Raw genomic sequence first — 24,278 nt, 5'->3', positions numbered from 1 at the left:
TTAGCCAAAAAGGTATCACTGTTTGCTGTCTTTGATTATGACAGGCAAGTATTGTATCTTTTAGGCTTAAAAACTCTCCACTGGATAAACATGCTATAAATAGGCCAAGTCTTGGCGGGAAATCAGATTGATATATTTTTTGGACAGCTTTTTGAAGGATAATATTATGCTCCCTGTTATTGAACCTATATGCTACTGTGTGTCTCAAGAAATTGTCATGGGACGTGACCATACAAACTAGGGCAGCCACTGCTTTAATCTCTGTGAAGGAGTTTGGAGAAATGTTCTGCAGGTGCACTCTTTTTAATAACAACAGCAACAATAAAAAATTAAATATACAAGGGTTTTTTCAGGAGTTATTTATCCATGCATCTATTATACCCAAGATGATTTTAAAAAGCAATGTATCAGAAGTATTCAGAGAAACCGCAAACTCTTTTCAAGGAACCACCCTATCCATTTTCTATACTTACAAGGATGTTTTTCTGTTCATGATTCATTTCATTCCAACATCAAGGGAACTGGAATAACGATTAAGCAAAGGAATGCATGTGTTTCTGGGTTTTGTCCCTTTCCAAAAAGTTTTATGAATTCTTGATTCAGTGTTGAATAAATATGTTGCCCAAAGACACTTTAGCCACGGTTAATAAAGTAAGAGAATACACACCACTACTGTAGCTTCTTTCTCTTTTAATCCATCTCCCCCCCCTCTCTCTCTCTCTCTCACACACACACACACACACACACACACACTAAAATTCTCTTCATTGTTTTATTAGGTATATCCATACCCTCTATTGTCTCAGTATAAAATGGTATAAAGCAGAAACTTACATTAGACTGCTAAACAAAATTAATAAAAATAATTTTAATTTCTGCTTTATGTTCTATTTATTATTTATAGGTCTGTATGAACTGCTGGCTTCACTGCCAGCCCAGCTGCAGCCACATGTGGACAACCAAGAAGACATGACCTTCCTCTGGGATATGTTTGGTGAAAAAAGCCTTCATTCTCTGGTAAAGGTAAACCACACTAAATGTTCATTCTTTTTGAGAAACATGTATGGAAAAACGTTTTGAGCAACCTCTAGTACACCAAGCATCAGTTACTCTATGGAAACAAAACAGCCTTGTTTCGCTTCTGTGCTTCTGTGAGGGATGGAAGTTGTTAAAGGTTTCTACCAAAAATATTGCAATGATTTCATTTAATAGTGATGTTTTGGCAGAATGCATTAATGTAACAAACATATGATGTTTGCCCTTGTTTAGAACGAGGCAACATGAATTAGTAGCAGGAAATCTGAAACTCCTTCATGGTCAACATTCATGGCCTGGAGTTTAGCTTACATAAACAAATGTTCACAGCAGAAATTAGATGGCACATATTTTTGAGGTAAAGTATGGCAACTATTCAGTAGCCACATTAATTTAAAATAATTTCCTTTAACAAAATCAATTGAAATTATACTTGGTTCTTTAATTGGCTTGTATCCATCAAAGATTGTGTTTTGTATATAAATATACTACACTTGTATGATTAAATAATTGAGTGAAGTAATTGAATTGAAATGAAGTAATTAATGGATATGTCATCAAAAATGATAGCTGTTTATGTATATTGTACTTTATAATTTACAAAATTATTTGCAGTTTTGATGTTCATAATTATTACAAAGCTATTAGATTAGAAATTGGAAATTAGACTTGTAAAGAAATGTGTAAAACAAGTCTGCTACTTTGATTTTATACTAAATTTGGGGTCCCTAGGTTCTTGAAGAAATAAGTGCATTTATACAGGAGAAAACAAAGGGGAAAATATTTTTTTAGACTGTGACAATTCTTTATATGCTCATTTAGATATTTATAAATTATCTGTATGTTGTGTAGCCATGGACTCTACTGTAAAAATACAGTAACAAATAACATCTCACAAAGCCACTAGTTGGCTTAACTGAATTTTTTATCATGGTGTTCACGCCTTCCTGAACATTAGCTTAGGGTGGGGAATGTCAAGTTATTCTACAGCAAGGGAATTACTGCTAAGAACTCCATCCTCTAGGTCTCCTAATTTTTCAGATTCAAGGTTCCCATAGAGCTCTCTGCTGGCTAGCATGTATTGGCTGGCGCTGATCCTGGAAGTAACAAGGCAGTATTTATGGCTGCATTTCTGCCAAAAGACAATTAAAAAAAAATACAAATCAGTAACTTTAGGATGTTCTGAGTTGATAAATCTTTTCTTAGGTTGCAGTAAAGGAGTGCTTTGGGATATATTACTGTATCAGAAAGACGCCTAAACATCTTTAACTCTATTTGGCCAGATGGTTTACTCGTTAGATGGTAACTGCAATTATTAAAGCACTTAAAACTTCTCTTAAAGGTTAACATAGAACTCAGTAGAAGGCTAATCTGGAAGAAACACTTCTGAAAAAAAATGGGAAATTTAGCTAATTGTTAAGAGAGTTATTCAAAATGGAACATTTCAGATGATACTTAAAAGTATTTGACTGAGACTGGGAAAACCCAGATTCAAATTTATAATCAGTGATAGAAGCCTACTGGTTAATTTTGGGCTTGGTAACTTTTTATTAGTTCATTATTACTTTGGGGATATTGCTTTGTAGGGGGAAAAAGGAAGAGGAAATGTTGTCTCTATGTACATCTTGTGGTTCAGGGTATAAACCCGGATACAAATCTAATGAAAGACAACAAAGGTGGCTGCTGGAGTTTTTAGGATTGCAAAGTATTAGACATCTTTCCCAATCAATAAAGGAGAACATTTGTAGCTCAGAGTTGAAATGAAAGGTCCTTGGTGTTCTCTGTGTTGTTTGTTTTCTTGCAGACATTTCAATACCCAAACTAGATTACATCATCAATGCTGGTAAGGAGTGGGCACTCAGGCACTTAAATTAGCCATCAGTAGATACATAGACATTAACAACAACTATAAGACTATGCAAAAGAGACAGTCAACCAGCCCAAAAGGGAACAAAACGATCCAAGCAGCCCTCCACCAGCAATCAGCACCCAGATCAGCATAGATGAACTCCACGGTCAACATCAGACCAACAATCAAGTAAACAACCCCAATCAAGAAACTGCCAAAGAAGCCGACAGTCAACAGCCCAGCCAAAGAATCTCTAAGACCACTCCCACCAACACCAACAGGGCAAGGCACTAGAATATAAACAGAGAGCAAACCCCACTCCTCACTAGCACTGATGATGTTACCTAGTTTGGGTAATGAAACATCTGCAAGAAAACAAGCAAGCTCAGAAAGTATCAAGAGGACCCCTCATCTTTCCCAATCATTTATATAAAGTCTAGAAAACGTTATTTCCCCTTTTTGTATTTATTGATGAAATTTCCATGGGAAGGTTTCAGACACTTGAAGAGCATACATATTGATTTATATATTTAATATCCTATATTTCCAAAAGTTAAATAAAGTAATTTAAATGTTAGTAATTTACTTTTATAACATATGAAATATAGAATGTTCTCTGTTTAATATATACAGTATATAATTTATGGACCTTTTTCATTTCTATTTTTGTAAATCCAAATAAATTTAAAAATTGCTGTCTTGAACAAATTTGTTTTATCTAATATTAAGAGAATGAATTAAATGAAAGCAAAGAAAAGAAATTGGATCCAAAATACAGACAGTATGTTTTGTCTGACATGGAAGTACCCTTTTCTATTTAGCATGCTTGTTTCAAAATATAAAAACAATAATTCTCTCAGAGAATGTCATGGCAAGTTCAGTATTCCAATTGCATTTGGTACCAATTGACAGTCATAAATATATTCTTTAGAACTGTTGAAAATACAGGGAATATATACTGCTCAAAAAAATAAATGGAACACAAGATAAGACATCCTACTATTAAATACAGTACAATGTGTTGTTTAAGTGTTCCCTTTATTTTTTGAGCAGTATATTTTGCAGAAGAACACATTTTGAGTACTCATATTTTCTTCTTACCATCTTTATCAACTAAATTTTAGTTCCCGTATTTAAATTTATTTGATACTATTACTTTGTATAAAGGTAATTTTTATTTCATTCTAATCTGCTATCATATTTTATTATTTGCATGTATCGAATGCACTACATCAGGGGTGTCAAACTGCCGCCCCTAGGGTCGGATGCGTCATGAGGAAACCATGCCCACCTTATTGCCGGCAATGTGGGAAAGGTTCCAATATGTCGCGCGATGTCACATGACGTCGCGAGTTTAACATGTCTGCACTACATTATCTTTAGCTCTCAGTCTTTCCATCTCAAGTCTGAGTAAGAGTTTGTTCTCTTTAATTTGTAGTTAGCCTTCTTGTTAAAAATGTCTGAACTGCAATATTAAAATATCTTTTCAACTTTGCTTTAATGTGTTTGTTATGCATATGACATGGTGTCATAAAAATCTGGCCTGATGGGGGATGGGTTGGGATTTTACTGTTGTTTTTAATATATCTATTTATTGTTTTAGCTTGAGCATTGTGTTTAATTCTTTTTTAACTTTTGTATCTTTGTATTTTTATATGTTTGCCCTGTTCACCGCCCTGAGTCCTTCTGGAGAAGGGCGGTATATAAATAAAATTATAATAATAATAATAATAATAATAATAATAATAATAATAATAATAATAATAATAATAATAATTATTATTATTCAAACTTTCATTTCATTTGCCAATTGTGACATGGGGTATTTATTTTTATTAGACATATAGTCACCATTCATCCTAACATCTAACAAGAAGCTAAGGATTGTAAACTATAATACCTATGTTGCATTTCTAACTGTACTGTGGTCCTTCTGAAAGGCATTGAGATACTTGTAATGTGAGTTGCATATCTCTTTTTTTAAAAATCTGTCTTGTCTTGGTTTTGCATTAAGGTCCACTAAATTTTGCATTGACTATTGTGAAAATACCTATACATTAATTGTCAAGGCCAAAAATATCAGGACCTAGGAAAAATAGTTCTAGGAAAGTGTCCATCATGTTAATAGCATATGAATTATTTGTGACTTGTGAAGGTAAGTAACAGTGATGTCGCTTCTTTTTCATCTTCCCAATTTTTGCTATAATACTTACGATACTAGATCACATTAGATCTTCTTTTTGAGTTGCTAACAAAATTGTGTTCTAAAATGAGAATCTCTTGCTCTGAATTCTATGTAACAGTTGGCAATTAAACTGAATTTTGAAGGTGATGTGAGTCGTAAAATAATTTTTAACTTATTGGAGTTACTATATTTTAATAGATACTCTGGGTGATTGTCATTTCTATAATGTGAAGTTCTTTTTTGCTTGGCAGTCTCCTGTAATGGAAGATGCATCACTCCTGGCTAACTTTTGAGGCTTCATAGTATAGGCTTTCCTGTCAAAGGAAATTATTTCGTGAATAATTTTATGAATGCATACACTAGTTTACACAATTCTTTCTAAAAACATAGTTCTACTAGCTTTATTGTTTCTCTCTATGAAATTATGCCAGCCATACATGTTGGAAATATTACTATAATTTTTTTTAAACATAGCAATCTCATATTTAGTTGTAAGATCTCTATGTCACATCTATTTACTTATTTTCATGAATGGAAGTACAAAACAAGAGACACTTATGATTATACCCCTATCTTCACCTCTTCAATTATATCCAACTTTAAAAGATTTTGTAGATTTAGATTTCTCTTGGTAATGTTGCAGTGTTTTTCAACTTTGTTTAAAGTTTCTAGATTTAAACCAGTATCTCACTTGATTATATATTTTATCATATTCTGTTCAGCAGCTCCAGCCATTCATAATCCAGTTTCTCTAAGGAATCAAAATAATACATCCATAGTTTGGTACTCATAGCTCCCAGTGATATTTCCAGTTCGTCATTTCATTGTTTGTTATTTTTGCTGCCCAAAATACTTGAAATACCATAATCTGAAGAAGTCTAGTTTTCTTCTATCTGCTTTTTAAATTATTATTGTCTAGATCTTTTTAATATTAATCATTGCAATGTGTGAAGTTAATATATCTTCATTTAATTTGGGGCAGTAACTCCTGTTAGGTAAATTTTGGAACCAAGAAAAATGAAATTCTGGAGTGATTCAATTTTTCATTGTTCATATCATTTCTATTGCTGTGGAAACTTTAGTCTTCTTTTTTTTATTGAAAAGTTTTTCAATACATTTTATCTTTAACAATCCCTCCCCCCCTCCCCCCACCCAACCCTTCCTAACCCTCCCTAACCCTCCCCCCACCCCTTCCCCCCTCCCCCCTCCCCGACTTCCCAGAGCTAAATACAAGGTATAAAGATAAAAACAATCATAAACAACCATATGCTAACAACAATAAACTATTAAGTCTATAGCACTCTAGCTCATATAAAATGACTACAAGCAATACAAATATCATATCAATACCTATTCAAATGCTAAATGAAACTTTTTAGTCCCATACTTATTCTGGATATAATCAATCCATTTTTTCCATTCCGTAATATAACGTTGCGAATGGTCCTTTAAATACGCCGATATCTTTGCCATATCCGCCAGGTTTGAAACTTTTAAAGTCCATTCTTCTATAGTCGGCAGTTCCTCCTTCTTCCAATATTGACCTACTAAAAGTCTTGCTGCCGTAATTAAGTTCAACATCAACTTAGTGTCCACAACAGTAGTATCCGTAATTATGCCCAATAAAAACAATTGTGGACAAAACTTTATCCTTTGCTTAAATATCTTCTGCATATTCCACCAGATTTTAATCCAAAATGCTTTAACCTTTTTACAGGTCCACCATATATGAAAGTACGTTGCGTCTTCGCCACCACACCTCCAACATTTAGGCTGATAGTTCGGATACATACTTGCAAGCTTTTTAGGATCTAAATGCCACCTATAAAACATTTTATAAAAGTTCTCTCTTAAATTTTGGGCTTGCGTAAATTTTACGTTTCTCACCCAGATCTTTTCCCAAGTATCCATTGTGATAACTTCTTGAATATTCTGAGCCCACTTTATCATGCAGTCTTTAACAAGTTCTGTTTCTGAGTCAATTTCTATCAATGCAAGATATATCCGTTTGATATGTGCTGGACCCTGATTTCTAATTTGCTTTACCAGATTTTCATCAGTCATTGAGAAACCAGTTTTCTGGTCTTCTTTCCACCTGGCCCGTAATTGACCATATTAAAACCAGGTTTGAACAATCTTCTCTCAAATCCAGTTAACCCTTCTAAAAGGGCCTTTTGCGATACTGTCATATTTTTGGCTAATATTTTAGTTTTTTGTACTTTAACCTTAAATCCAGAAACCTTCCCATATTGCGTTATTATCTCCATCAGGTCCACAACAGAATTTTCTGGCTGGGGAAACTTTAGTCTTCTTGATGTTTAAATGCAATCCATCTTTTTTACTTTCTTTCTTGACCTCTAGGATAAATTATTTTATACACTCTTCATTTTCTGCAATAGAATGGTGTTGTCTGCATATCTTAAAATATCAAAATTTCTCCTAGCAAATTTGATTACAATCTCTGATTCTTTTAAATTAAAGTTGCCTCAAAATTGTCCTAAAGATGCTTTTCAAAAGGCAATTGCACTTTCTTTGTTTGTTTTTTTCCTTGAAGTTGTTTCGCTTCTCATCCAAGAAGCTTCTTTGGTTCTGACTGAATGGTGGAGAATAGAAAGATTTATGTTCCTTGTAATCATTATTTGTTCATTAGCACTCTGAAGGTTGGTCCCTAGCTCTCTAAGAGTCACTGAGGCCATTTGGGGGTTTATCTGTACCCTCAGGCTTACTTGAATCAGAATGCAAATGAGTGTGGAACTTTCTTGGAAGAATTAAAGTATATCCTTGAAGAATTATATCCTAAGAATCACTTTTGAAATGCCATTTCTCCCTTCTGGCCATATAAATAAGATTTTTGAAGATTGCCTTCTACTTCCACCACTGGAACATGGAAAAGATTGGAGCAGCAATCCAGCACACCTTTTTACAACCAGCTGTAGGGCTGTTGAGGGATAAGAAGTGAAGATATTTTTTCCCTGCAAGACCTGTATAGCTTGAGGGCATAAAATAGAGTTCTTTTGCGCTCCTTGTGTTCAGCAATGAACATCTCGCAGTGGATGCTTTTGAGAGATAGGGAATAAATAGAACAGGTGCCTCAAAATTGCTTCTGTGTATTAATTGAATAGATGTATCAGTGCAGCCTTGCTGCACACCTGTTCCAGTCTTTAAGCAGTCTGTATTCAAGTTGTTATGGGTTGCATATGCATAATTAATAAACAAGCATATAAACATATAGGAGAAAGGTGTATTTTAAGCTTTTAAATATATTTAAAGAAAGAGAGCATGGTATCCCTTTATAGCTGTTCAAGGATTTCAAGTTTAGTATGTCGGCTGCATTTATAAAACAGGATTGTTGTTAGAGCCTCATGATTTCATGTCAAAAAAGACAAGATGAGAGTTTCTCTTCCAATTTTTGAATCCTCTGAAAGTGTCCAAGATATAAAAAAACTTGAGATTAAAGTACACAACAAAAACTCATCCAATTTTGAAAACAGTTTTTTCAGCAACTGAGCAGGGAGTTTGGCTGTAAAAGCATAGAGAAATTTATCTTGGAGGAAGGCTAATTTATTTGGCTTTAATCTGAATTTCCTCTTATCTACCATGGGGACCTCTTCCTATAAGCAGAGTCATCAAAACACTCTCTTTATTGACCAAAAAGTTTCATTTGAATGAAGTCTCTGAAATCTCAAATAATAGTTGCTTTATTTTGTTATATGAGGAACAAAGAAGTTAGTTTCTTTCAGAAAGACCAACATTTGGTTTTTAATGAGACTGTCCAAGAAGTAAGGGGTTTATAATAGTATTTAGATTATACACTTGCAAAAATAGAATAGCCTGTATAACTTAACTATTAATTCAAAAGATGAATTTCAGCTTTGTCTAGATTTTTTCAGTTATATCTATAGACTGAAAATTGAAAGGGGAATGCAAAATAATATTGCAGGACAGATAAGGCAAATACATTGAATTAGAAGGGAATTCCAACATTAATTCTAATGAATAAAACAGGATACCATTTTGCAAATAAAACTATAGTCCTAACATTAACGTTTTATAGTTTAAAACAGAATATTTAGTATAATTATCATTTCTACAATTATAATTATAAAAATACAGCTAATCAAAATTTCAAAGGAGCTTTAAATTCTGAATTCAAACCCTGATATGGTTAAACCAATGATTAACATAGTGGTTAAAATCAATGAGAGCTTTAACTACTGTTAAGCTTAGGGAAATTTTAGAGAAAGTAGCAATCTCTTAAGGGTTCCCAAGTCTTTATGGATGTGTTGACACATCTGCAATTTTATAATTTGTTCTGAGAATTATATACAACTAGAAAATGGTAATTTAGGAGAGTTATTGTATAATATTTTACTATTGTATAGTAACTCTCTTAAATCACCATTTTCTAAGAGTTTATAAAAAAGGAGGGGTGGATCATATGATCAGTTTATCCTTTAGAATAAAGGAAGTGCTTTTTCAAATAACTTGCAAATTGGGTTTCTGGGTATAGAAATATAATAAATAATAACTCACAAATTTTATTGTCTCAATATAAATGTCCCAAGATAAATCAAAATCCATCTTCTTTAGATGGCTTCAAAATTATTCATATGTGTGATAGGTAAATAAGAAATCATATTTAATAGCAGTATGTTTTGGCCACTAGATGTGGGGGAAAACATGAAGGTGGGTTCTTGCAGGTTTTCCAAACATGTTATTATTCCAAACATGTTTTTGGAGAGAAAATGTTAAATTATAGTCCACAGGTCTGCAACCCGCGGCTCCGGAGCCGCGTGCGGCTCTTTCAGCCGTCTCCTGCGGCTCCCAGTCCTCTGCCATGTGCAGTCCAAAAAAAAAAAGTGGGACTAAAAAATTTCAACCAATCAATTCAAATATGCAGGGTAGGTGCATATCTCGCCTTGGCTCCACTCTTCAGTCAAACCCTGTTCTGCGCATGTGCACACATTTTTTGCGGCTCCCAGTTTTTCCTTTTGTGAGAGAACCGGTTCCGAGTGGCTCTTTCATTGTTTCAGGTTGTTGAGCCCTGGTATAGTCTAACAAAAAAGTTATGTAAATAAGCAATTTGCTTATTGAAATGTTAAAAATAAATCTATTGCTTTCTTCTTTTGGTTATTTTTAAAAAATGTTGGAAAATGTTCTAGCATTGAAGAAACATTTTATGCAAAATGGAATGCTTGCAAATCATTGTGACAGAATGTCTAGATTTTATAATCCAACTAAACAGTCATTACTTGATTACGTTGAAATATGAGGAAATACTAATGTTAGTTTGTTTAAATGCAGGAATATGTTCTATGTTTTAAATAACTTGATATTTTATATGTTTTAAACAACTTGTAGAAACGACCTGTTTACATCTTCTTACAAATGTATTTTATTCTATAGCTTGTCCAAAAATGTTTAATTGTATGTACAGAGGATAAAAACAGATGTTTGTGACATGGCTATTAAAATCTAAGAAACATGATATCTAAGTATATTTTCTGAATAAATATTAGGAAAACAGTGTAGCTCTTTGCTTGTTTATGTTGGTAACTTCAGAAGTATTGGTAAAGTATAATATGCTATGTATTTTTGTTTTCCGAAGAATTACATCTAAATCGTAAGTAAGGCGTGAGACAGGACAGAATAGAACAGAACAGAATAGTATAACAGAATTGGAAGGTACCTTGGAGGTCTTCTAGTCCAATCCCCTGCTCAGGCAGGAAACCCTATATCATTTCAGACAAATGGTTGTCCAATCTCTTCTTAAAAACATTCAGTGATGGAGCATTCACAACTTCTGGGGGCAAGTTGTTCCACTAGGTTAATTGTTCTAACTGTCAGGAAATTTCTCCTTAATTCCAGGTTGCTTCTCTCCTTGATTAGTTTCCATCCATTGCTTCTTGCCCTCAAATGCTTTGGAGAATACCTTGACTCCCTCTTCTTTGTGGCAACTCCTGAGACATTGGAACAGTGCTATCATGTCATCCTTAGTCCTTCTCTTCATTAAACTAGATGCCCAATTCCAGCAACCGTTCTTTATATGTTTTAGCCTCCAGTCCTCCAGTCTTCTTTGTTGCTCTTCTCTGCACTCTTTCTAGAGTCTCAACATCTTTTTTACATTGTGGCGACAAAACTGGATGCAGTATTCCAAGTGTGGCCTTTCCAAGGTGTTATAGAGTGGTATTAACACTTCACGTGATCTTGATTCTATCCCTCTGTGAATACAGCCTAGAACTGTGTTGGCTTTTTTGGCAGCTGCAGCACACTGCTGGCTCATATTTAAGTGATTGCCCACTAGGACTCCCAAGATCCTTCTCACAGTTACTACTGTTGAATAAGGTACCACCTATATTGTACCTGTGCATTTAATTTTTCTTACTTTTTGCACCACTGAATTTTATTTTGTTAGATAGCACCCAATGTTCAAGTCTGTCAAGATCCTTCTGTATTTTAAGCCTGTCTTCTGAAGTGTTGGCTATTCCTGCCAGCTTGGTGTCATTTGCACATTTGATGAGATAAAGAATTACAAAGTAAAAAACAAGAGAAAGAAAAGTGAATGTTTAATTTGAGTATATATTTGTCTATAATGGTTATTTTTTTCCATTTGATTTCATAATTTCACCACTTCACCAAAAGGTGCTGACGAATTATATCAATATGTTCACTATTAGATGCTTCCATAAAATCGGTGGGTTTTTTTTTTGCAGTTGTTTAACTTGTTGTTGTTGTTGTTGTTAGCTGCGAAGTCGTGTCCGACCCATCGCGACCCTATGGACAACATTCCTCCAGGCCTTCCTGTCCTCTACCATCTTCTGGAGTCCATTTAAGCTCACGCCTACTGCTTCAGTGACTCCATCCAGCCACCTCATTCTCTGTCGTCCCCTTCTTCTATTGCCCTCGATCTTTCCCAGCATTAGGCTCTTCTCCAGTGAGTCCTTCCTTCTCATCAGGTGGCCAAAGTATTTGAGTTTTAGCTTCAGGATCTGGCCTTCTAAAGAGCAATCAGGATTGATCTCCTCTAGGACTGACCAGTTTGATCGCCTTGCAGTCCAAGGGACTCGCAGGAGTCTTCTCCAGCACCATAGTTCAAAGGCCTCAATTCTTTGGCGCTCAGCCTTTCTTATGGTCCAACTTTCACTGCCATACATTGCTACTGGGAAGACCATAGCCTTGACTATACGTACTTTTGTTGACAGGGTGATGTCTCTGCTTTTTAGTGTGCTGTCTAGATTTGCCATGGCTTACCTCCCCAGGAGCAAGCGTCTTTTAATTTCTTGGCTACAGTCCCCATCTGCAGTGATCTTGGAACCCAGGAAAATAAAATCTGTCACTACCTCCATTTCTTCCCCATCTATTTGCCAGGAATTGAGAGGGCCAGATGCCATGATCTTGGTTTTCTTAATGTTAAGTTTCAACCCAAGTTTTGCACTCTCCTTCTTCACCCGCAACAAGAGGCTCTTTAGTTCTTCTTCACTTTCTGCCATTAGAGTGGTATCATCTGCGTATCTTAGGTTGTTGATATTTCTTCCGGCAATCTTAATTCCAACTTTTGATTCATCAAGCCCTGCCTTTCTCATGATGTGCTCTGCATATAAGTTAAATAGGCAGGGCGACAGTATACAGCCTTGCCGGACTCCTTTCCCAATTTTGAACCAATCAGTGGTTCCATGTCCAGTTCTCACTGTTGCTTCTTGACCCGCATATAGGTTTCTCAAGAGACAAATAAGATGGTCTGGTACTCCCATCTCTTTAAGAACTTGCCACAGTTTGTTATGATCCACACAATCAAAGGCTTTAGCATAGTCAATGAAGCAGAATTAGACATTTTTCTGGAACTCCCTAGCTTTCTCCATGATCCAGCGTATGTTGGCAATTTGATCTCTAGTTCCTCTGCCTCTTCGAAATCCTGCCTGTACTTCTGGTAGTTCTCGATCCACATACTGCTGGAGTCTAGCTTGTAGGATTTTAAGCATAACTTTACTAGCATGAGAAATGAGTGCAATGGTGCGATAGTTTGAACATTCTTTGGCTTTGCGTTTCTTTGGAATTGGAATGTAAACTGATCTTTTCCAATCCTGTGGCCACTGTTGAGTTTTCCAAATTTGCTGGCAAATTGAGTGTAGCACTTTTACTGCATTGTCTTTTAAGATTTTGAATAGCTCAGCTGGAATACTGTCACCTCCACTAGCTTTGTTGTTGCTCAGCTTTTCTAAAGCCCACTTCACTTCACATTCTAGGATGTGTGGCTCGAGGTCAGTGACCACCTCATTGTGATTATCAGGGACGTTAAGCTCATTCTTGTATAGTTCTTCTGTGTAATTTTGCCACCTCTTCTTAATCTCTTCTGCCTCTGTTAGGTCCCTGCCGTTTTGGTCCTTTATCATGCCCATTTTTGCATGAAACGTTCCCTTCATCTCTCCAATTTTCTTGAAAAGATCTCTGGTCCTCCCTATTCTATTGTTTTCTTCTATTTCTTTGCACTGTTCATTTAAGAAGGCATTCTTATCTCTTCTAGCTATTCTCTGGAATTCTGCATTCAATTGGGCATATCTATGTTTTTCTCCCTTGCCTTTCGCTTCCCTCCTTTCCTTAGCTATTTGCAAAGCTTCCTCAGACAGCCATTTTGCTTTCTTGCATTTCTTTTTCTTTGGGATGGTTTTGGTTGCTACCTGTTGTACAATGTCGCGAACCTCTGTCCATAGTTCTTCAGGCACTCTGTCTATCAGATCTAATCCCTTAAATCTATTTGTCACCTCTACTGTATATTCAACAGGGATATGATTTAATTCATACCTGAGTGGCCTAGTGCTTTTCCCTACTTTCTTCAGTTTAAGCTTAAACTTTGCAAGGAGAAGCTCATGGTCTGAGCCACAGTCAGCTCCTGGTCTTGTTTTTACTGACTGTATAGAGCTTCTCCATCTTTGGCTGCAGAGCATATAGTCAATCTGATTTCTGTGTTGACTGTCTGGTGATGTCCATGTGTAGAGCCGTCTCTTGGGTTGTTGGAAAAGAGTGTTTGCTATGACCATTGTATTCTCTTGACAAAATTCTATCAGCCTGTGCCCTGCTTCATTTTGTACTCCAAGGCCAAACTTGCCTGTTATTCCAGTTATCTTTTGGCTTCCTACTTTAGCATTCCAATCCCCCATGATGATAAGGACATCATTTTTTGGTGTTAGTTCTATAAGGTGCTGTAGGGCTTCATAGAACCGGTCAATTTCATCCTCTTCAGCACTGGTGGTTGGGGCATAGACTTGGACTACTGTGATATTGAATGGTTTGCCTTGGATTCGAACTGAGATCATTCTGTCATTTTGAGGATTGTATCCCAGTATTGCTTTTCCTACTCTTTTATTGACTATGAAGGCTACTCCATTTCTTCAGAATATATTTCTGCTGCTAACTAAACCTTTTTGTTCCATTATTTCCTAGATTCATGAGAAATTGCATCACTATGAAAAACAGAGCCCCGTGCCCATGTTGCACGATGCATCAGCTTTGGCAGATGATGTAAGTGTGAATGAAATGTCCATTGAAATCACAGATTTTAAAGACGGAAAGCAGTGGATAGAATAAGTATATGAAGTAGATCATCTGAAAAGAATAGAAAACAGTTTCCAAAGAGCTATGGTCATAAGATTTATCATCTTGTTTTGAATTGTATTAGGTCTTTAATTCTAAAAACATGGCATTTAGAAGAGTTCCCGTTCTGTCTTGATAACCAAGATAGATTGTAGGCAATTATATTTTATCATCTATCTTGAAAGAAAAGTTGCCATCTAATACGTTAAGTGAATAGACTGCAGTTTTCCAAAAATACATATAAATGAAGTAGCTAATAAACTGAAGAGAATAAGAGAAATTACTAATAATAATTAAAGAAATGAGACATCATTTCTAATTTCTTTCCTAATTCAAAATGAAATTATGCCAAATGGCACATTATTTAATTCATTGTTACTATAATTTCATAGTAATTTTATCAAAAATTACAATTAAAATAAAAACAATACAAGTTAAAAAATAAAGGAATTAGAACACAAAATAGTACAGAAAATAAAAAATAGAAAAAATAAGAATGCAGTAAAAAGAAATGAAATATATAAAGAAATACATCCACTTCATCAAAAGTATAAACAATTTTAGTAATTTTATCTCCTTTTCTTAAAATGCAAAAAATGATCTCTTCTTTCTACATCCCATCTCTTATCTATAAACAAATCCTTAAAACGTCATTGTTCAGTACATGTCAGCTAAAGCCCATTAAAGTTTAGCAGAGACAACAATGTATCAGTTTTAACTGATTAAATATACCAACTTTATATTCCTTTTGCTTTTAAATCCTTTTAAATAATGTCCTAGAACCTGATTTCTTTTCATATTTTTGGTGCCCTCACAAAATTCTTAAAAGCTTTGCATCTCTTTGTAACTCCAATGTAAGAATCTAATATAAGAATGTTATGCAGATCCCTCTCTTGTTTTTTTATTTGTATATTCCTTTTAACTATTAAAACATCAACTGATTTTATTAGTATATCTACGTAGCATCTTTTCCCTTCTAGCCTGTTATTTTTAAATCCACTTTCAGATCGATCTCAATCTTATCCAGTAAAAATTGTTCCTCTTCAATAACATGTTTTAAACAAAGTCTAATTATAATGGCAAACATTCATAAAAGTAACGGGTTCCTAATAGCTGAAAAGCAGTTAACAATCAATTTTTGAAAATTATCTGAAAATTAAATATGGTTAGTCCATGATTTAGAATTGGCTGTTTAGTGACTATTCAAACTTAATAATGGTTATGTATGTGCTTGGCAACTTGTTCACACAACCAGTGGCCAAGTGCCTTATGATCACGTGATCACAATTTGCAATCTTCTCTGCTGACTTCTTTAACAAGTCAGTGGGAAACTGGCAGGGAAAGTTTCAAGGTCCTGTCCCCTGCTTCCCCTCCATGCACAGGGAGTGCAGATATCCTTCATCTGGCTCCAGAAATGAAGTTCGGGTTTTCAAGATCCCTGCTTCATTTCTTCATCCCAGTGCAGGAGTTGTCCCCACCCCATCCATGCATGGACGGGAACCTCTGCACTGAGCTGGAAAAATGAAGTGGGAATCCTGGAGATCCAAGCTCCGTTTCTGTGCCACAAGACAAGAGTTCCCTTCTGCTCATGGAGGGAACTTCCTGCCCTCCTTTGCTCTTTTGCTTCATCCACCTAACCTTTATGTTTAGGAGAGCTAGGATTGTAGCAAAGAAACCATGTGGCATCTCACTTCACAACCGCTCTGCTCATTGATGGAGATTCCAATCCCAATTGTGGTCATAAATTGAGGATTGCTATATGCGAACCCAGTATCATTTTAGATATGCCAACCATTGTTTGAGCAAGATTGCTGTTTCTTTATCTCCCAGTGTCTAAATCCATCAGAGACCACTCTCTGGTAGTCTTTGCGAGGAGCTACTGTCTGGAGCACTTGTGGGCAACTCCTTGTCTGGAGAGGAATTATAAAGAGCTAATCTGCTTTCCAGTTCTTCATTCCAATCTTTTTATCAGCTCCACTTTTAGCAGGGTTGTCTTAAGTTTACCATTTCTTCCCTGGAAGGCCTCTGGTGTTACTAGAATTGTTATTAATAAAAAATCAACCCTGTATTTTCTGATTGAGTGCATAGTTGTGTAAATTGAACATGAGATGCTGGGAGAAAAATTAAACTGATTTAAAGGGAAAATACATATAGTGATGCATACTTAAAGACAATTTTTGATACAGTGCTGTAATTTTATTGTAGACTGACACTTTCACTCATTTTTATTTAAATATTTTAAATAGAAAATGGGGAGGGTGTGAAAACAACTTTTTTCTTTATACAAATCATAATTCATTGGACTGGATGATTACAGAATATTAGCGTCTATGATTATGGATTTGCAAAAAATAAGTTCTATAGCATGCATATCGTTGTATAACAATGCAATTATTGTTATATGAAGTTAGAGCTTCTTGTTAAATTATCTAGATCACTGCTTTGGATTATACTCCGACATCGTTGACTTCATTTTCAAAGACTGTTTAAAATGCTTGAATATCTGGAGATTTGAGTCTAATTATATTTCTGTGATTCACTTGTCAGACATTAAAAAAGTATTTGCTTCTTGTATACAAACATAATAAAATCTGGAGTAGTAACACAACAGAAGCACCATGATTCTGTAATCCAGCTCTAAACAAAAAAAGCTACTGTGGGTTTTTTGGAAGCAGTGTAGATTTCATCTCTTCACTCGCAAGCTAGTATTTATAGACAGCTCTAAGTTTGATCCAGCCATTTTTACAAGCAGTGCTTTGTTTGCATGCAAAGGACCATTCACTTAGATGAGTGTTCTGGGATTTGCTCTTATTGCTATAAATCAGAATGTGATCTGGGTGCTGCTGCCAGAAATGGTCACTTAAGTCAAATTCAGTTGAAAGACTTGCCCAGAAAAGGACAGAAAAGGACAGAAAATGAAGAGCAGTGATTGATTATCTGTTTTCCTTCATGCTAAAACTACTTGAAAGTAATAAATTTGAGCAAGACTGATTTTGGGTTGTCATCAACACATTGAATAAGACAATGTATTGGCTAATGTTCTTTGGGTTGTTTTAATCTCCTTCACAGCTGGCTGAAGAACTGCAGAATAAACCACTAAACAGTGAGATCAGAGAACTCTTGCAGCTGCTGTCCAAACCTAGTCTGAAGGTAAGGGTGTGTTGGTTGTACCTGTTAAGCCACAGAATTGCTTACTCCTCTGTTTTCAAAGTATGGTGACATTTCTCTGAACATTCTTGTGTTCCAGGTGTACATGCAGAATTGCTAGAATAAAATGCTGAAGGGAGATAGAGAAAAAAAATCTAATATAGTGCATTGTTTGATTGTAGCTTAATAATATATTTTATATCTTATACCACACAGACAGATTAAAAAGCAATAAAGTTTTAAAACATAAATATCAATATTCATTTCCTTGCTACCATCCAAAATCCTTATATGAAAGACTGTCTCAACTTTATTGCTATTAAGCTAAATCTTGCTACATTCTTAGAGTAATATCAATTTTGGATGGGATAATAGCATAACAATAATAGAGTTGGAAAGGACCTTGGAGGTCTTTCCAACCCCCTGCTTAGGCAGAAGGATGTCAAACTGCCGGCCCACGGGCCATCATACCGAAACCGCGCCTATCCCAGCTCTGGCAATGGGGAAAAAGTCGCTGTAGGTCACAGCACGTCGTGATGTTGCAAGTTGGACACCCCTGCTCTATACCATTTCAGGCAAATGGTTGTCCAGTCTCTTCTTAAAAACTTCTAGTGTTGGAGCATTCACCACTTCTGTAGGCAGATTGTTCTACTGATTAATTGTTCTAAATGTCAGGAAATTTCTCCTTAGTTCTAGGTTGCTTCTCTCTTGGATTAGTTTCCATCCATTGCTTCTTATCCTGCCTTTAGGTGCTTTGGAGCAGGGTCCCCAACCCCCGGTCCATGGATCACTACTGGGCTGTGGCATGCCAGCAACCGGTTCACACAAACAAGCAAAGACCCATCTGTGGGATGCAGGCAGCACACAAAAGCACACACTCTCCTGTCCGCAGAAAAAACCTCTCCATGAAACCGGTCATGGGTGTCCAAAAGTTTGGGGACCTCTGCTTTGGAGAATAGCTTGACTCCCTCTTCTTTGTGGTAACCTCTGAGATATTGGAACACTGCTATCATGTCACCCCTCACCCTTCTCTTCGTTAAACTAGACTTACCCAATTCCAGCAACCGTTCCTTATATTTTTTAGCCTCCAGTCCCCTAATCATATTCGTTTCTCTTCTCTGTACACTTTCTAGAGTCTCAACATCTTTTTTACATGCTGGATGCAGTATTCCAAGTGTGGCCTTACCAAGGCATTATAAAGTGGTATTAACACTTCACATAATCTTGATTCTATTCCTCTGTGAATGCAGCCTAGGATTGTGTTGGATTTCTGGTAGCTGCAGCACATTGCTGGCTCCTTGGTGGAGCAGTGGGCTAATGCCTCCTTAAGTAACACCAGCTGCCTGCAATTAGTGCAGGTTCGCATCCCACCAGGCTCAAGGTTGACTCAGCCTTCCATCCTTCCGAGGTAGGTAAAATGAGGACCCAGATTGTTGGGGGCAATTAAGCTGACTTTGTAATAATGCCGCTTGGGGTGTGTGTGAAAGCCCTAATAAGCAGGCATATACATAGAATGAAGGCTACTGCTAAGCTTGTAAGCCGCCCTGAGTCTTCAGAGAAGGGCGGGATATAAATGGAATTAAAATAAAATAAAATAAATAAATAAATAAATAAATATTTAAGTGATTATCCAGTAGGACTCTGAGATCTCTCACAGTTACTATTGAGCAAGATACCATCTATACTGTACCTGTGCATTTGTTTTTTCTTGCCTAAATGTAGGTCCTTACTTTTTTCACCATTGAATTTCATTTTGTTAGATAGCGCCCAATGTTCAAGGCTGTCAAGATCCTTCTGTATCCTAAGCCTGTCTTCTGGAGTGTTGGCTATTCCTGATCAGAGTTCTTTGCAAGATCAGCAACAGCACACAAAACTCCAAGAAATCAGCATTTGTTTCTGACAAATGTCCCTCCCCACAGCGTCTCCTTAAGTCTCAGTCTCCACGTGTGCCTTTTGGAGAGGGGAGGAGCGCTCTCCTCCCGAGTAGTTGAGCCTGCCTGTGTTGTTCCCTCTTCCTCTCCACTTTTCGTGTCCTAATCCTGAAAGGCCCTGGCCTGCCTCGGCCTGCTCTTCCCTACATTCCTCTGAAGCCACAAACACCTCTCCCTTGACCTCCATAGGGTCCTGTTCCAGCTCATTTTCCTTAGCAGATTCAGGCTCCGATGGAGGCATGACAGCCCTGAGGCACCCCACTACACACTTCCGTCCATGTAGATGCAGTTCCATTGAAGACCACACGCTGAGTATGGCTGGTCAACCAGCTACGAATCCATGTGGTGGTGATGCTGTCTAACCTACATTTTTCTATCTTATCAAGTAGTAGGTTGTGATCTACTTTATCAAATGCCTTACTGAAGTCCAAGTAAATTATATCTACAGCATTCCTCTGGTCCATTAATTTTGTCACCTGGTCAAAGGATGCAATAAGATCTGTCTGGCACGATCTGATTTTGACAAATCCATGTTGGCTTTTCGTTATGACTTTGTTTGCCTCTAGATTTTTGCTGATTCGTTGCTGATTATCTTTTCCAGAATTTTCCCAGGTATTGAAGTCAGGCTGATAGGTCTGTAGTTTCCTGGATCCATTTTTTTTCCTCTTTTGAAGATGGGAACTACATCAGCTCTCTTCCAGTCCTCTGGTAGTTCCCCAGTGCTCCAGGATCTTTGAAAGATATAGTTCAGTGGTTCTGAGATCACGTCTGCCAGTTCCTTCAGAACCTTGGGGTGTAGTCCATTTGGTTCTGGTGATTTGAACTCGTCTAGGCTGGACAGGTGCTCTCTTACCATTTTCTTGCCTATTTTAACATGTTTCTAATCTGTTTTTATGGTACTGTTTTTGATAGGTTGGACTGTTTTTTCTATTTGTTTAAAGACAGATGCTAAAAACAAGTAGTTTTGCTTTGTCCCTGTTGCTTGTCACCTTCTTGCCTCTTTCTCCCACTATTGGATCAGTCATTTCCTTAACTTTTTCTTGTTTTTTACATATTGAAAGCAGTTATTTTTTAGTTTTGTTGCAAGCCTTAGTTCATTTTGAGCCTTAGCTTTCCTCACTTCATCTTTACAGGCTCGGGCCCCTCTTTCCACTTCTTATACTTGTCCTTTTTATCTTTCAATTTATCAGAGAGTTCTTTATGCAGCCATGCTGGTTTCTTTTGAGAGCTGTTATTTTTCTTCTTTGTTGGTATTGTGCCAGATTGGGCTTTTGCAATCTCACTTTTCAAAATTTCCCAAGCTTCTTTAGTTGTTTTCCCCTTGAGGATTCTCATCCATGGAATCCTTCCCAAGCTCTCTCTAAGTTTATTGAAATTAGCTCTCTTATAATCTAAGACTCTAGTTTGACTGTGTTCTATTGCTTGTCCTTGCATAATGTTGAATTCCAATATTGCACGATCACTTCCCTCAAAGATTCCTGCGACTTCCACACCCTCTATCATTTAATCTCTGTTAGTGAGAATTAAGTCTAATATGGCTGATCCCCTAATTCCCTTCTCTATTTTTTGGTATCTCAAACGTCATCTAGTTCAAGCGCTCCTTCAATGTAGAATCTGCTAAAGCCGTTTGGACAAATGGCCATTCTGTGTCTATGTGCAGATCTTACTGTGGTGCAAAACACATCCAAAGAATTTACCAAAACAACTAGAGAGAATCTAATTACAGGCTTATTCAGTCTTGTAAGTCATTAAACTGGGTCTTTGCAGCAAGGAACCTGAGTTAACATAAGTATACATGTAAACATGTTACACACATGAATGCTGTCAGTGAATCTGCATTTCTTCCTTCACCTTGGTTTATAAGTGTAAAAATGACCAATGAAGTATCGCAGTTCCACCTTCAAATACTGGGTTCTCACATTCCTTAAGCCATCGTGTTATTTGTTTTGACATACAATTTGTATAGATCCGCCCAAATGAAAGGTAAACAATATATGAACCTTGCCAATTGTAATATATTAAATAAAGCAAGGATAAATAACCCATGGTTTATTTTGTGTTATTCCAGTTATTGTGTTGGGTCTCGATTCACCTTTATTAACTTCTATTATTTTTCAACAAGAGCTAAGTTCAGTTTGTAATAAACTGATTTTGTTTACATTCAACTATGCTATCACTTTCACAGGTACACAAATTTATCTGGGCTTAGAAGCTAGGCAGGGTGGGGTCCGTCTAGTACTTGAATAGGAGGCCTCTATGAATTACAAAGACTGTTGGCTGAATGTAGAAATGACAATTTCATATTTCCATATTGCTGCTGAGAAAATGATCTGAATAGGTCCATCATGTGATCCTGAATCAAGTTCACTTTGCAAATAATTCACCTTTTCAACTTTTCAAATTTATGTGGTAAACTCTTCCATGCTAAGCCCCATCATGGGGTGATGATAGTGCTTGGTTTAGAGTGACCTAGTTTGGGGGATTCTTAGCTAATTGGCTTTTGCAGTTTCTGCTTAAGTAGACATTTCTGCTTCCAAAATATGTGGATTAAAATAAAAGTTGTGAAAAACAGTAGAAACAGTATGCTTCCTAAATGCAGTTTGGTGATGTACATAGGCCAAAAGCATAGCATTTAGATGAATCTTTTGAGGTATTACAATGATAATGGGGTTGGTATGTATCCAAAGGAAAATTGGCATGTGTGTGGCTAATGTAGGAGACACATCATGCTTTCCTGCGTCAGTGTTAATAACAACTGGAGCATTGCTGCCTCGTGCGATTAGCAGTACACTGAATTAATTTTATGTTTTAGAAAAGAAAGTGCTCTATTTATCAGGATGAAATGTTCTAATTCTGTTCCACTTTGTGTATGATTTTGGGAAGGACTTCAGGAAAAGCATAGACTTCTTATATCCCAATTGTTAAATAGTTGGCAGTCAGATTGCTGCAAATAAATTTGAAAATCAGTGCAAATACATCGAGCGATAAATCTTATGGTTTTGAGAATGACAAAAAAATTAATCAAGCAGTCTTTTGAAATTGCTCAGGAAAGAAAACCAGAACAGTTCGATTCCTTAAAGTAATATAAAGTAAGAAAAAAAGGAGAGATTTTTATAGAGAGTGAAGTTTTTTTTTGTTTTTTCCTTTCATGCTATTTTATTCCCCCCCCCTCCCCTGGCTTCAGCAATGTAGTTTTATATCCATGCAAGTCTGTTATCTTCCTGGTTACAGTTGCTTACCCATTTTCAGTAAGTGGGTTAATGAATTAAATTTGAACATATGGTATAAGCTGGACTGCTGTGTACCTTGCCAAAAATATTATAAATCTTTATGTTTAAAAGTTTCTAAATGAATACTATAGTAACCTATCCTGCATGTATGTATGCCCATATGTACCAAGACCCACCCCCCCAAAAAAAAATCCCTCCCACCCTTCCTCTCTATCACATTACAATATAGAGTTTATTTTGTTTTATTCTCAGGAATTATTCTTCCTGTTATCCTGTGGTGTTCTGTTTTACTATCTCGTCAGTTCTATTTTATCTACTATACTATAGTCTGTCCAATTATTATAGCATCGTGGTCTAAATAAAAAAATAATATTGTTTTCTACTATCTTTAATTATTTTAATTATCCAAATCTCTTTGGTCTAATTCTCCTAGTCCTTTCCACCCACACTGTTTCATAATTGTGTGACCTCAATAGGCTGGATACTGAGTGAAAACCAATCATGTCTGCTCTTCTCTTTCCCTTTACCCTTCCCCTGTTAGAGATTTAACTTTCTTGATATGGTGGCTGCGACTTCCTTAGGATATCCTCCTGTCCCGTTCTTCACCTGGCAGACTTGGCCTTTAGAGTTCCAGGCTACCGTTCACCATCAACTTCTGCGCTGGTTCCTGGAGTCAGTTGTAACATCACCGGTCTGATGGGGCCGTAACCCATTTTTATTTATTTATTTTATTTATTTTAATTCCATTTATATCCCGCCCTTCTCCGAAGACTCAGGGCGGCTTACAAGCCTAGCACTCCTGTCTGCTAGTCAGGAGTGTTGTCTGTTAGGGTCGGGCCAACTATTCAAACCCTAATTTCCCCCCCCCTCTCTCTCTCTCACACACACCCACACCTCTATTTTCTGGTTTTGGATGTCTTTTTGCTATTTATTTCTGTTTCATTCTACTTACCTGTCCTTCAGTTCTCTTTCCTTCCACTTTGTGGACTTGTCTTTTCTATGAGGGCTTCTTTGCATAGTTCTGTCCATTTGCTGAGCAACGGCTTCAACTGCTGCTCTTCCTTCTCACTCCATCCATCCTGGAATCCTACTGAACTCTTACGAGTAGTGACCAAAAAAGGGAGGGGGGAGAGGAAGAAGGGAGCACAGTGGCTTGCCATTGGCCCACTTTTCCATTTTTTCATTCTGTGTACCCATTAGGTGGCTATAATGGGCATCTGTTTCAAATTTGCTTCTGCTTTTCAGAATTTGTTTTTTTTTCCATTTGAAAGCTTTTTTTAGAACTTTAAAAATTGGTTAACTAGATGTTGTAC

At 36.5% G+C, this 24,278-nt stretch overlaps 1 protein-coding gene across 3 annotated transcripts in view; it reads left to right on the top strand.

The window, feature by feature from the left end:
• The window catches only part of MPP7 (MAGUK p55 scaffold protein 7), a 96,654-nt gene that overhangs the window by 31,742 nt on the left and 40,634 nt on the right, over positions 1-24,278 (top strand). For 2 of the 3 annotated variants that reach the window (XM_083379426.1, XM_083379424.1), the window contains exons 3-5: positions 905-1,023; positions 14,508-14,585; positions 17,727-17,807. In XM_083379426.1, the coding sequence (XP_083235552.1) occupies positions 905-1,023; positions 14,508-14,585; positions 17,727-17,807 (278 nt within the window). The remainder of the gene's footprint in view (positions 1-904; positions 1,024-14,507; positions 14,586-17,726; positions 17,808-24,278) is intronic. The other variant, XM_083379425.1, reaches the window with a different exon arrangement.

Source organism: Vipera ursinii (genome assembly GCF_947247035.1).
Source record: "Vipera ursinii genome assembly, chromosome: Z".
In the NCBI taxonomy this organism is placed as follows: Eukaryota; Metazoa; Chordata; class Lepidosauria; order Squamata; family Viperidae; genus Vipera; species Vipera ursinii.
Note: the sequence above shows the minus strand (reverse complement) of the source record. Positions and strands in the feature narration are given on the sequence as shown.